The 15,016-nt window shown below is 35.3% G+C and overlaps 1 protein-coding gene across 4 annotated transcripts in view; it reads left to right on the forward strand.

The window, feature by feature from the left end:
• EMSY (EMSY transcriptional repressor, BRCA2 interacting) overlaps window positions 1-15,016 on the forward strand; it is an 80,662-nt gene that overhangs the window by 22,975 nt on the left and 42,671 nt on the right. For all 4 annotated transcript variants that reach the window (XM_054576297.1, XM_054576298.1, XM_054576299.1 and 1 more), the window contains exons 9-10: window positions 2,949-3,225; window positions 13,855-14,109. In XM_054576297.1, coding sequence (XP_054432272.1) covers window positions 2,949-3,225; window positions 13,855-14,109 — 532 coding nt within the window. The remainder of the gene's footprint in view (window positions 1-2,948; window positions 3,226-13,854; window positions 14,110-15,016) is intronic.

A 15,016-nucleotide genomic window follows, 5' to 3' on the forward strand; every position in this document is an offset into this window, starting at 1 on the left:
ATTATCTCCTTGAATCCTTGCAATGATTTGCAAGGTAAGTATTATCCCTATTTTATAGATGAAAGTTGGAACCCAGAGATTTGAAACTTGTCCAGAGGTCATTTGTCAGTGGCAGAGGCAGGATAAGCTCAGGTTCTTTGGACTCTTAAGTTTCTGGTCTTTTTACCATTTTGGTCTGCTTCTTTTCAGTTTATACGATGGCTGATGGTTGTTTTTATTATAGTACTATATAGGTATTTGCTGATCAAATCTATATAGAAGTATGCTGGTCAACTCCATATAGGTGTTTGCTGGTCAAGACTTGTCTCGACTGCTCAAATAATTAACAAACTCCCTAAAGTAAAGGATATGTACTAATTTTCTGTTATATTTGAAATATATGTAATAAAAATATAGTCAAAACTTCTTTGAGATGGAAGTACTGATTAAAGACATACTCAGTAATTTGACTGATTTAACTTCTGGCCTTCTTCAAGACTGATATAAAAATGAAAAAGAATTCCTCCCTTAAATCCTTTGAAGTTTTCAAAACAATTTTATGCCTTCGGTACAAGAAATTTTGGTGAAAGAGGAAAAAGACACTATTCTGTTTTGGGTATCACTATACCACCATTATACTCACCCCAAATAAAACTGTGAGACTACACATTTGTAAATGATTTTTGTGTTCCTAACTGTAAGATAGGGATAATAATAGTATCTGTGTCATAGGATTTTTGGGAGATTTAAATAAGTTAATGCATATTAGCTCTAGGAGCTAATCTTTAGTCTTTTCATTAACCCTGCCAGTACCATACAGCAAATCCTATTGACCCTGTGTCTCAAAATAATCTCACACTTCTCACGTCTCTTTAGTTCCACTGACACCTTAGTCCAAGCAGCCTCTGTCGTTGCCAGGGCTGCTGCAATAGCTTGTTTACTAGTTTCACAGCTTCCACTCTTGCCTCTTACCACATAGCTGCTAGAGTGATCTTTTAAAATAAAAAAAATCAGGTATTTTTGTTTCCCTACTTAAAAGCATCCCATGATTTCCATTTAGTATAAAATTTAAATTCTTTACTCTGGCTTACAAATTTGTTATGGCCTCTGCTTACTTTTCCACTCCCTTCTTGTCCTGTGTGGATGGTTTTGCTACACTGGCTTGCTTTCTGTTTTCAAATACATTGACCTAATTCCCAGCTTAGGATCTTAGCTCCATCTTCTTCTCTTTGAAATGCTTTATACTTATATCACTTATAATTTTTTAGCCATACTGGCTACATTTGAAATTACTTTTCTGCCCTTTATCTTTTCTCTGTTTTCTGTATCACCCTATGAACAAATCCTGTTGGTTTTATCTTTAAATATATTCAGAATCTGTTAACTTTTCACTACTTCTACCACAAACACTTTGGTTACTATCATCTCTGCTTTGTTTATTGCAGGAACCTCCTTATTTGTTTCCTGTTTCTATGTTTCTACTGTCTCTGCTCTACTATACTGACAGTGTAATGCTATTTATTTATTTATGTATTTATGTATTTATAGAGAGAAGGGAAGGGAGGGAGAAGGAGAGTGAGAGAAACATCGACGTGTGAGAGAATAATTGATTGGTTGCCTTTCATATGCCCCAACCCCGGTGAGCTGGCCCAGAGTGCCCTGGCTGAGAATCGGACCGGTGACCTTTCACTGTATAGGATGAACCACACCAGTCAGGGCTAGGTTAATGTTTTCTTTTTAAAAATGCTTTATTTTTTGAACAGTTTTAGGTTAAGAGAAAACTTGAGAATAGTACAGAGAGCTCTCATATACTTTGCACTGTTTCCATTATTTTTAACATTTTATATTAGTACAGTACATTTGTTACAATTAACAAACCAATATTGATGCATTGATATTAACTGAAGTCCATGGTTTATTCAGATTTTTTAAAAAATTATTTAACCTATTGTCATTTTCTGTTACAGGATACCATGTTACCTTTACTTACCATGTGTTCTTAAGCTCTTTTGGGCTATGAAAGTTTCTCAGGCTTTCTTTAATGTTTGATGACCTTGACAGTTTTGATGATTACTATTCAAGTATTTTGTAGATGTTCCACTATTGGAATTTGTCTAATATTTTTCTCATGATTAGACAAAGGTTATGGATTTTCAAAAGGAAGACCACAGATATAAAGTGTCATTTTCATCATATCAGATTAAGGGAATATACCATCCACATGTTCTTCCATCATCTAGTCTTCCATTACTTCTCTGAATCTGTCTTCTATTGCTTTCTTCTTAATAAATTCCAATTCCATTTATTAGTCTTTTAAGTTTCTTGAATGTACCGACCTTGCTTCTGCCTCAGGGCCCTTGTGTTTACTGTTCCCTGTGCCATTGGATGCTCTTCCTCTAGGTGGCCCCATGGTTCACACCCTTTGGTTGCTTACTTCTAGTTTCTGCTCATATGTTACCTTATCAGAGAGATCTTCATTAAATACTTTATAAAAAGGCATAAAGCACTCCTGGTATCTTTTATGTCCTACCCTGCTTTATTGTCTCTTATAATAGGACATGTGTTTACTTTTTTGTTTATTGTTACTCTCCCTCACTAGAATGTAGTTTCATGAAAGTACATACTTTGTCTTCTTCATTCCACGGCATCTACAATCATGCCTGGCACGTAGTAGATGCTCAACAAATATTTATAAATGAATGACTATTTAAATTACTTTTTAGAAAGATTGTGTCAATATGTATTTCCTTAGCAGTATATTAAAATCCTGTGTCATGAGCAGCATTGAATATTGTCTTTTAAAGTATTTGATTGGTAAAAATTTTCTATTTAAATACTTTTAGTAGTATATTTGTTGAATTGTTTCTTCATGCTTTGTGTTTTGTAAGTTATTTTTGAATTATATGTAACTGAGTCTAGATAAAATAGCATAGTAGGTATATGAAAATAACTTACTTTTCCTTTCTTAGGTTATTATAGTGACCACATCACCAAGTTCAACCTTCGTGCCCAACATTCTCTCCAAATCCCATAACTATGCTGCAGTCACTAAGCTTGTACCAACATCAGTAATTGCTTCCACAACCCAGAAGCCACCGGTGGTTATAAGTGCTTCACAGTCCTCTCTGGTCAGTAGTAGCAGCAGTGGCAGCAGCAGTTCTACACCATCACCTGTTCCTAATACAGTTGCAGTAACAGCTGTGGTATCTTCCACACCATCTGTGGTCATGTCAACAGTAGCACAAGGTGAGTGGTGATTCAACCTGTAATTCTGTCCCTGTGTTATATGAGAATTTTGAGGAAAACTTGATGGGTTTATTTTTCTGCTTTGAGTCTGAAGCCCCTTCCTGTTTCATCACAGATTACTGCTCTCCCTCTCCCAGTTTGAGAATGTCAAGATAGTGGGTTACTCAGGTTTTTTATATTAATATGCTTACTCCACTATTTTTTGTTCACATGCATATTATCTAGTCACATAGGCAATTAACATTCCCAAAATGTAGATTAAATCTTGTCACAACAAATTTCAAAGGTGTGTACAAATTATCTCTAATATAGTAGAATTTTTGAATAAAGAACTAATAATTATTTTACTATAGGTTCTCTAGAACAGACATTAAGTATATAACCTCTTCAAAGTAAGTTATCCAATGACAAGAAGTTGGGGAAGTGGATGATTTCAAGGATCCACTGTTTGCCTTTTTTTCAGTCTCCTAAATTTTTCACTTTGGGTGGGTCATGGGAGGTATTGAGAGGAACTGAGGCTGAACTGAAGGACACTTGCTTGTTTATAGTAGAGGAAAGGATATGTGGAAACCACAGTTTTCTGTTGGCTTAAATGTTTAGCTATCTTCTATATTTTTGTGTTCCTCCCAGATGAAAGGCAAATAGCAGATTGTTAGAAATTTTTTTACGGTGCTGGTAAATCTTAAGATGGGAATCAGAGAGAAATATTTATTATACAGAATTCATACCAAAGAGAGAATAGAAGCAGTATAGAATAGTACTTAATATTAGTTTTCATTGAATTTTACTTGAACAATATATAGCTCAAGATAGGCTGAGACTTGGAAATATCCTAATTTATGAACTAGTAGCAAATGCATGCAGTTGAATAGGGAAATAATGTCTTTTATAATTGTCTTAGTCATGTTTAGTGCATTCTATATAACTGTGTTAGTAAGGAAGAGGTTACATAAATGTGGTCAATATTCCTTTTCTATAGCCCTAATGGTAGAACTTGTGAGTATCTGTCATTATTTTCTGACTCTAATACCTATTTAATGTCTCAATCAGTAGAAGGAAATAGCAGGCTTGAAATTTTTTTTGTTACCTTACTAATTTTTTTAAAAAACCATTCCAACTTTTCTATTTGTGCAGCAGTAAACTATAATATAGTATTATTAAAAATATAAATAATTTTTATACAGAAAGTCTGTTCAAAATACTGGTTGCAAACATGATCTAAATTCATCATTTCAAAATTTGAAGGTGAGAGAAGGAAAGGCCACTTGTAGCCCCAGCTGACTGATCCTTATATCAAAACTATCATTCACTGACAGTTGTTTTTCTCTTCCAGTCAGTCCTCATTACACAGTTTGCTGAAGTGTAACTATATTAGAAAGTTTACTGTTTTTACAAATTATTTGAGATAAAAGGGGTATTCTTCTTAGTTACCAATGAAATATCTTTAAATGAAATGAATATTCCATGCTTCTGCTTTTCATTCTTAATTTTTTTCCAGGTACCCTCTGAAGCTCTCGGGAACTTATGACTTCCCTATTTTCTTCTTTGCTTCTGGCATCCTGTATCTCTTTGAGCCTTAAGTAGTTATAGGGGGACTGAATAAAATGTCTCAGATTTCTCATAAACTCACTGGAATTCAGTAGAGCATGAGAGATGTAAAAGTGACTGTAGGTACTCAAGGAAACTATGATTATTTTGAGTTTCTGTCTGAGATATTTAATTTAGAAATTAGTAGTGCTGAAAAATTAAGGCATCTTTTTAAAAAGGGAAAGTTTAGTGGAAGTGGTAATGTACAGGCTGTAGCTGTGATTCTGACTCCAGGGCTTCTGTAGCAGCCTCTGGGTGGGTACCTGCGGGACAAGTACATTCAGTGTCTGCTTTTGTTGAAGATTAAAGACAGGCTGTTTTAGAGCTGATGTATCTATCTCTGGTTATTGTAGGGGCATCTAAATTTCTTTGGTTATGTCATAAAAATCCTTTTTGAATTAGGATTCAAATAAAGTTCACACATTGCATTGACTGATACGGTTACGCCTTTTTAAAATTAATGATCTCTTCCCTGTTCTTTTTTAAAATTTCTTCTGCAGTTTACTTAAGAAATTAGTTACTTTTCCCGAGAGTTTCTCATAGTCTGGATTTTTGCTGATTTTTATGCCCTGGCTGTGGTTTAACAAGTTCTCCTTCTCCATGTATTTCCAGTGGTAGTTAAAAAAGGAAGCTTGATCAGATTCAAGTCTAATTATTTTTGGAGATGGGGCTATGAACATTTTGTAAGTAGTATTGTGTACTTCCTGTTATATTACTTTAGAAGGCACATGATGTCTGGTTTGTTTGTTTTTTAATGATACTGATATTGATCAGTAGGTAAACATTTTACCAAATGTTTTAATAGCTATTGACAATCTTTGCGTAGATCATTATTTTATTGGTAGTTACAAAATGAGTTTTATCTTTATTTTCTTTATTTATTAGTGGGAATCATTAGAGAAGAACTTTCTTTTGTCATTGGTTACTCTTAGGTGCAATTCTTAGAAGAAAAACAGGACAAATACCTGCTCTTCCTATATTTTCTTTTATTTAAATGTTTACAGAGAATGAATTGGTTCAATGATCAGTGAGATTTTTATTCCCCATGTCATTAAGAATTTTTATGTCAACCATTGCAGATATTCTTTGGTGTCCAAATAGTCCTATCCTTTTCAGTGGATGCCTCTTCAAATTGGCTTCTCAATTCTTTGACACAACCAAATTAGTCCTTAGTAGCTTCCTTGTTTTGTGGTATGACAAGATAGGTTTGTCTTATACATTTTCTGCCCCAAATTTGGAATTAGACATTTCTTCAAGGAGCCCTGGTTTCTTAGAGAGAAATGGTGTTTGGACACTACAGTCTAGGCACCGTGGGGATGGTCATTGTTTCCAGATCTCTTCTGTGGACGGAGCTAGACTTGGAATCCTTTTTTTAATTTTTTTAAATTTTTTTTCATCCTCACCCAAGGTTATGTTCATTGGTTTTAGACAGAGTGGAAGGGAGAGAGAGAAACATAGATGTGAGAAACATCGATTGGTTGCCTCCGGTATGTACCCTGACCAGGGACTGAACTGTCAACCTTCTGGTGAACAGGATAATGTTCCAGCCAACTGAGCCACCTAGCCAGGGCTAGAATCCTTTTTTTTTTTTTCTTTTTAAGGAGAAGATGCATCATGATATTGGCAATTCTAATTTAGAATTATGAGTTTTTCTATTTGTGTAATTGTATCTTTTTCTCCTCTTTTACTGAAAACCCTGGTTCCTAATTATTAATACAATTATGTATTTGTCTTATCCTATAGTAATAGTTTCAGAATAACAAAACCAATATGATAAGTAACAATATGATTACTGAATAGAATTTTAAGATTTTTATTATGGTTCTTTTTGGCTCTTAAGGTATTCTCATTAAGGATATGTGGTTGAATTACTAAACTATTTTATAGTCACTTGAAAATTATTTGGAGTATAATCTGTGGTTAAACTCTAATTCAGTATACAATTAAGTTAATTTGTTTCACTTTGTTTTGTTTTAGTTTTTACGGGTTGCAGTTTAAAATTTTTTGCCTTGCCCTGGCTGGTGTGGCTCAGTGGATTGAGTGCCAGCCTGCGAATCAAAAGGTCACTGGTTCAATTTCTGGTCAGGGCACATGCCTAGGTTGCAAGCCAGGTCCTCAGTTCAGGGCATGTGGGAGGCAATGGATCAATGTATGTCTCACATGTTTCTCTCCTTCTCTTTCTCCCTCCCCTCCCCCCTCTCTAAAAGTAAGTAAATAAAATATTTTAAAAAAATAAATATTTTTGACTTAATTTTATTTGTAATTACATAAAATATTTGTAGAGTTTCAAAGTATTTTATAGTTCCAAAGTTTAATCCGCAACAAGATGTGTTCTGAGAAGTCTCCCTTTGATTTATAATTCTTATACCATTTGCCCTTCCCTGAGGTAACCCTTTTTCCTTTAATTAGTTTTGTATTTATCCTTCCATTTTCTAACATGTAAGCAAATATGCATATATTATAAATCCTCTTAGTCTTAGATAAAAGGTAACGCATTACAGTAGCCCCCCCCCCTTTTTCTTGGGGAATACTTTCCAAGACCTGCAGTGGATGTTTGAAATTGTGGATAGTACAGAACTCTATATACACTGTTTTTTTCCTACATCCATACCTATGATAAAGTTTAATTAATAAATTAGCCACTGTGAGAGTAACAACCAATAACTGATAAGATAGAACAGTTTTAACAATATACTGTAACAAAATCTATCCGAATGTAGTCTGTCTCTCAAAATATCTTATTGTACTCCACTCACCATTCTTGTGAGGATATGAGCCAATACAGTGCCTACATGGTGATGTGAAGTGAGTTGAGTGACACAGGCATTGTGATGTAGTGTTAGGATACTATAAGGGATACTTGCACTGGGATACTGCAACAGTCAATCTGATAATGTTCCTCATTAATTAAAGAATAGGTTATTGTTTGTTACTGGAGTTGATTACTGTGACCTTTATACTTTTTATTCTACCTGTTGCTCAGATAAATCCTGTTGCCATTGTCTTTTCTCTTACCTTGGTGAGAGAAATCTTCTTTCATTCTTTTTCTCATGTTTGTTGTAGGCTTCATGAGTTATTTACCCAATACAGGCATACATCAGAGATACTGCAGGTTCTGTTCCTGACCACCACAATAAGGTGAATATCACAATAAAGCAAGTCACATGACTTTTTTTGCTTTCCCTGTGCACATAAAAGTTATGTTTATGCTATACTGTAGTCTATTAAGTGTGCCAAAAGCATTCTGTGTAAGAAAACAATGTGCATACCTTAATTAAAAAATACTTGATTGCTAAAAAATGCTAACCATCATCTGAGCCTTTATCAAGTCACAACCTTTTTGCTGGTGGAGGGTCTTGCCTTCAGTTTCTAAAACACCAACATCTGTGAAGTGCAATAAAATGAAGTATTCCTGTATTAAATATAATATACTTTTTATTGTTAGAGTATACACTTTCTGCTTATAAACAAAAAAGTTTACAGTAAACACTATGCTGTCTTACACCGACAGCAGCCTCATACATCTAGTGCTTATTGTGTCTCTTGATTACATCACTTTCTTTTGTGCTTGATTTAATCCTGTGTTGTTTTTGTATAGTAACATAGTCTAAAGGCTTGTAGCCTAGGAGCAGTGGGCTGTACCACATAGCTGGGGTATGTAGTAGGCTGTACCATCCTGGTCCGTATAAGTGCACTCTAATGTTTACATAGGCCAACATCACTTAACGACACATTTCTCAGAAATGTATCTTCATTGTTAATTGGTGCATTACTAGTAACATCAAAGATTGCTTATCATAGATCACCATGACAAATATAGTAATAAAGAAAAAGTTTGAAATATTGTGAGATTACCGAAATGTGACACAGAGACATGAAGTAAGCAAATGCTTTTGGAAAAATGGCATCGGTAGACTTCCTTAATACAGGGTTCCCATAGACTTTCAATTTGTAAGAAATGCTGTATTTGCCAAGTGCAGTAAAGCAAAACTTGGTAAAACAAGGTATACCTATACTGTGACAGTCTTAGGCTGACATTTTATTTTTCCTCCTTGACCCCACTTCAACCTAATTAACATGTCCTCAATTGTATAATACTCACTAATACTCCTGTTCTCTTCACTGTACTTTGGCCCTGAAAGCAGTTTCTGTTTTCCATTTCTATTTCGTGAAATCTTGTCCTTTTGAAATCCCGCAACCCTGTCAGTTCAAATTTGGTCCTTAGCATCCAGGATTTTTACAACCGGAAAATATTAGTGGAATAAATAATATTAGGGAACAATAGAGGACAAAAGCCCACCAGTCATTCCACCACTGTATCAGAATAGCACTTTTCATTTTATATATTGTGCTCTTTTACTCATGTGAATAACATTTTTATTTACTTGGAATAAAAAATCTCTATTCCATTTGGTATTATACTTTCTTCATGTAACATTGCTTCATTAATATTATTCTATTTTTCTATAGTTATCCTAATTATTTTTAGAGCTATTTAATTAAATCTATTACTATAACATAATTTATTAAATTATTCCCTGAATGTTGGCTGTATAGAGTATTTCCAGGTTTTGATATTATAACTTTAACTCTAGTGAACATCTTTATGAATTTAGTTGACCCTCTATTTTGCTCGAACCAGCTCTCAAGAGCAGGATTACCAAATGAAAAGGTTGGAAATTTTCGGAAGAGTTTTTGCTGAATGACATATTTTAGCTCTAAAAACTGTATCATCTTGGAACATTTTGCTAGTATGTTTTCCACTAAGTCCTTGTTCTTCCTGTTTACCAAAAAACAGAGGAATATAATAATCTAGGATTTTTAAAAAATGTATGACATGCCATTTAACCAGTCAGTTTAATATCTTGGTTTTTTTTTTTTAATTCTATGGGTGTAAGACAAAACAGAGGTAGTATCCTTAGAGTCATGTATATTCTTTTCCCTTTATTTACGTGACTTTGTTTTTTGATATTTTCTGGGCATCATTCTTTCTCTAGAACGATGTTTAAACTAAGTATTTTATATTTATTCAGTATTAAACTGTAGCCTGAACTGTGTGTAATTCCTCCAAATATGGACTATAATAGTTGCCTCAGAGGTATTAATAGTAACATACAATCTTTGGGCCTTCAGATCACACAGATAGTATGTGTTTATGTGCTGAAGGCATGATTTGAATACAGTTCTTTAATTCTAAAATCATCCTGACTGCTTTTATTTTTTTAATTTTTTATATATATTTTATTGATTATGCTATTATAGTTTTCCCAATTTTTCCCCCTTTGCCCTTCCTTCACCCAGCAGCCCCATTCCCTCAGGCAATCCCCCCATTAGTTCATTTCCGTGGGTCATGCATATACGTTCTTTGGCTACTCCATTTTCTATACTGTTGTTAACATCCCCCTATCTATTTTGTACCTATCAATTTGTACTTCTTAATCCCTGCACCTTTTCCCTGACCCTCCTCCTCCCAGCTGATAACCCTGCAAATGATTTCCATATCTATGGTTCTGTTTCTGTTCTGTTTGTTTGCTTAGTCTGTTTTTTAGATTCAACTGTAGATAATTGTGAATTTATTGCCATTTTAATGTTCATAGTTTTGATTTTCTTTTTCTTACCTAATTCCTTTTAACATTTCATATAATAATGGCTTGGTAATGATGAACTCCTGTAGGTTTTTCTTGTCTGGGAAGCATTTTATCTGCCCTTCAATTCTAAGTGATAGCTTTGCTGGATAGAATAATCTAGGTTATGTAGGTCCTTGCTTTTCATTACCTTGAATACTCCTTGCCAATCCCTTCTAGCCTGCAAAATGTATTTTGAGAAATCATCTGATAATCTTATGGGAACTCCTCTGTAGGTAACTAACTGCTTTTCTCTTGCAGCTTTTAAGATTCTCTCTTTATCTTTAACTTTTGGCATTTTAATTATGATGTGTCTTGGTGTGGTCCTCTTTATGTCCATCTTGTTTGGGACTCTGTGCTTCCTGGACTTGCATGTCTATTTCCTTCACCAAATTAGGGAAGTTTTCATTCATTATTTTTTCAGATAAGTTCGCGATTTCTTGCTGTTCATCTTCTCCTTCTGACATCCCTATGATTCAGAGGTTGGTATGTGTGAAGATGTCCCAGAGGCTCCTTATACTATCCTCATTTTTTTTTTATTCTTTTCTTTCTTGCTGTTCTGATTGAATTTTTTTTTCTTCCTTATGTTCCAAATTGTTGGTTTGATTCTTGGCTTCATCCCCTCTACTATTGGTTCCTTGTAGATTTTTCTTTATCTCACTTAATGTAACCTTCATTTCTGCCTGGGTCTTTTTTATGCTCTTGAGGTACCCAGTGAATTCCTTGAGCATCCTCATCACCAGTGTTTTGAACTCTGCATCTGATAGGCTTATCTCCATTTTGTTTAGCTCTTTTTCTGGGGTTTGTTCTTTTCTTTTAATCGGGCCATATTTCTGTGTCTCCTCATTTCAACAGCCTCCCTGTGTTTGTTTCTGTGTATTAGGTTGAGCTGCTTTGCCTCCCTGACTCAGTAGCATGGCCTATTGTAGAAAAGCCCTCCTGTAAGTTGTGTGGGGCAGAGCCTCAGGTAATTGCAAGGTCTGGGCAACCTGTGTCCCTACTCTGTAGTTCTGTGTGGGGGAGGGCTCGGCAAGGTGACAATGCTGCCGCCTGGCCTCTTGAGTTTTGCCTGGGAGGAAGCTGTCTTTAGTCATTCACCCTGATGCCAGGCACTTCAGTTTTTCCTGGTATTCCACTTTTGCCCTTCCAACTGTTGCCCTGGTGCTGAATCCCTGAGTGAGTCTGTGTAAGTCCTAAGTCTGTTGTGGGTACTTTAAAAAGAGACTCCTGATAACCCTGCAGTTTCTTTTGCTGCCTCAAACTTCACTAGTTTTTACAGCCAGAAGTTATGGGGACTTATTTTCCTGGCTCTGGAACCCTGGCCTTGGTGGTCTGGTGTGGGGCTGAGATCCTTCACTCCCGAGGTATCCCTTCCGATTTTTATCCACCACATGTAGATGTGGGACTGCCCATTCTGCATCTCTGTGTCTTCATGCCTCTCCATCTTCAGCACCTTCCTGTGCGTCTCTGTCCCTTCTACCTGTCTGGATGAATGTGGTTTCTTTAATTCCTTGGTTGCTAGACTTCCATACAGCTCGATTTTCTGATGATTCTGGGTTATACTTTTTTGTAGTCTAGTTGTAATTTTTGCTGTAGTTGTGCAAGAAGGTGAGGCATGTTCACCTACGCCTCCATCTTCACCAGAAGTCCCCTACTTTTACATCAGACACTTATTGTGTACAGAAGTATATGGAGAACGTAGTTCATTTAGGGAGTTACTCATGTACACAATTTACTTTAATATGAGAGTTCATTAGGTATGCAATATAAAGGTTAAAGCTTTTATATAGTTTAAAAATCATAACTTTTACTTGTATAACACTTTATGCTTACTGAGTCACAAAGTGTTGGTACCTAAAGGGACTCCAGAGATAACCCAGTTCAGCCTAATTAAGTAATATAGCACATACGTCGCCAAAACTAGTATTTAGTAGGGGTTGTAAGTGGGCAAGGTAGGATCATGTGTAAGTAATTGAGTAAGCCCCCCAATTTAGTAGACAAAAATGTGACTACACCTTTTGTCTACTTTCAAGTATTTCTCATTCCGTGATTTCACCTGATCCACACAGCAACTGTTAAGACTTACAGTGCAAGGAAAATTCCACAAATGGGGAAACTGAGGCCCAGAGAGTCAGAATGACTTTTCAAGGTTTCCTCTCCATCTTTATCATTCTCCAGAAACATTTTACTCAAGGATGTGATGTTATTTAAAAACTTTCCTATAATATAGTGTTATTACAGATATACAGTGCTATAATGGTGAGGGCGTGGTGGAGAAGGGTGTGAAATAGCCTAAGTACTTGATAATTAGGCTATTAATTTATCAGTTTCTTTTCATTGTTTCAGCAGTGTTTGGCAAGTTGAGTATGGTGAGTTATATTCCAGGTTCTTTCTGTTAGGAATATTAATTCATTTACAAATAGTCCTATCGTGTTGTTGATGAATTAATTACAAGATTATTGATGAAAAATCTGGGAGAGGGAGGAATTTCTTTCAGACTCATAGATTTTAGTGGGAATTATTGGTACTCTGTAATTATTCATGCTTGCTAATATTAGATTTGCACTGAAAAGAAATGTCTTACAACCTTTTTTCATCAGGTTTTTTGCCTGCTTGTAACTTTTCACAGTATTTAATGACCAGTTAGAGGGTATTCTTATTATTTTATTTTTGACTTTAGAGAGATGGGAAGGGAGGGAGAAAGAGAGGGCAAGGAACATAGATGTGAGAGGAGAACATCAGTTGGTTGCCTTTTGCATATGCTCCGGTGGATGGAACCTGCAACGCAGGTGTTTGCCCGACTGGGAATAGAACCGGTGACCATTCGATTCTCTGGACAATGCCCCACCAACTAAGCTACACCAGTTGGGGCCCAGTTAGAGTTCCTAAGAAATAACTTTAATTTATAGATTATTGGAAATGAGATACAGAAAAGCTACTTTGCTATACTAAATTGTTCAAAAAATAAATGTTTCATTGTGAATTACTTTATTTCATGCCATGTTTAAATTGGCCCACTAGAACCTGAAAAGTAATTTCTGAAAAAAAGTATTAGAAGATTCAAAACATACTTTGTTTTGTTTTTATATTACATTGAGAAACCTGTATTTTCTAACAGAAAATTTATTGAGACATCTGTGAGAATATCCTGCATGATACTTCGTCTCTTTTGTGTTAACTCTTCACCAGGGGAAAATCAGTTTTTTTGAGTGTGAGAGCAGTGATTCCTTCCTTGTAGGGTTTGGGGATTAGATATCAAATATGTAAAACACCACATGTTATATCTGACACTTACTAGGTGCTTAATAAATTACTGCTTTTATTGATTTACCTAGTCTGTTATTATCCACTACAATAGTCAGAAGTAACTTTAATTATGTTTTACTATTGAATTTTCTTTTCCCCCACTCTTCTACAGGTGTATCTACATCAGCAATCAAAATGGCATCAACCAGACTTCCTTCCCCTAAAAGCTTAGTGGGTGCCCCAACTCAAATTCTTGCACAGTTTCCTAAACAGCATCAACAGTCTCCTAAGCAGCAGTTACATCAAGTGCAGCAACAGACACAGCAACAGGTGGCTCAGTCTTCTTCAGTATCTCATCAGCAACAGCCTCAGCAATCTCCTTTGCCACCTGGTATCAAGCCTACCATTCAAATCAAACAAGAGTCAGGTAACTGGAAAATGTTTACACAATATGGTAATTCTCCTGTCACCAGCTCTCTGCAAAAATATATGGGTTTATTTCCATATACAGTTTAACCAAGCACCAGATTTTTAAATTCCAAAATGTATTTTGAGACTGTCCTGTTGGAAATGCCTATATATAAAGAATTGGAGCTTATGAATAGAAAAGGAATAAACAGTAGCTTGCACAGCAGGAAGAGGGTTTTTTCATTTGTTTTGTTTTGTTTTTTCTTTCCCCTCTCAATGAACTCTCAAGAAAGATAAAGAAAGCTGAGAAAGTAAACCCATAATTATATTCTGGGGCCCATTGCAGTTATGGGAGGTGGGCAATGGAAAAATTAGTCTGGGGAGTCTTGTGTTAGAGGACATTTCATACACACGAATATGATGTCAAATTGTCATGAACAGAAGGGGTGCTAAGATTATGAGACATTGTGTACAATGAAGAAGTTTGTGGTTTGTGGAATAACAATTTATCACTTTATTAAAAGCATCTCCAGCACAATGGGAAGTTGGACATTAGAGTCAATTACTGTAAGTTACCAATTCGTAAGAGTGTTAAATAGAAAGGTAGGTAGGATGGAGGCTGAGTCACAGGGAAATTGAAAAGCCCCTTAACATACTTAACATCTTTAAGAAAAGAAAATGGATGTTTTTTTTTCCTCCAGTGAATTTGGACTTTATTTGGTGGTAGAACAGGAATTTGGAGGATGCTGATATTTTTAATTTGTTTTGTTTTTTGATAGGAACATGTAGTTTTTTTGAGATATTATTGTTATATAACATTGTATTAATTTTAGGTGTATAACATTATGATCTGATATATGTACACAGGGGTCAGCAAAAGTAGGTTTACAGTTGTGAGTATGCAAAACACAGAATTATTTATTATT

The sequence above is a fragment of the Pteronotus mesoamericanus genome, unplaced genomic scaffold (genome assembly GCF_021234165.1).
Source record: "Pteronotus mesoamericanus isolate MK-2021 breed Mesoamerican mustached bat unplaced genomic scaffold, CSHL_Meso_final contig_33, whole genome shotgun sequence".
In the NCBI taxonomy this organism is placed as follows: Eukaryota; Metazoa; Chordata; class Mammalia; order Chiroptera; family Mormoopidae; genus Pteronotus; species Pteronotus mesoamericanus.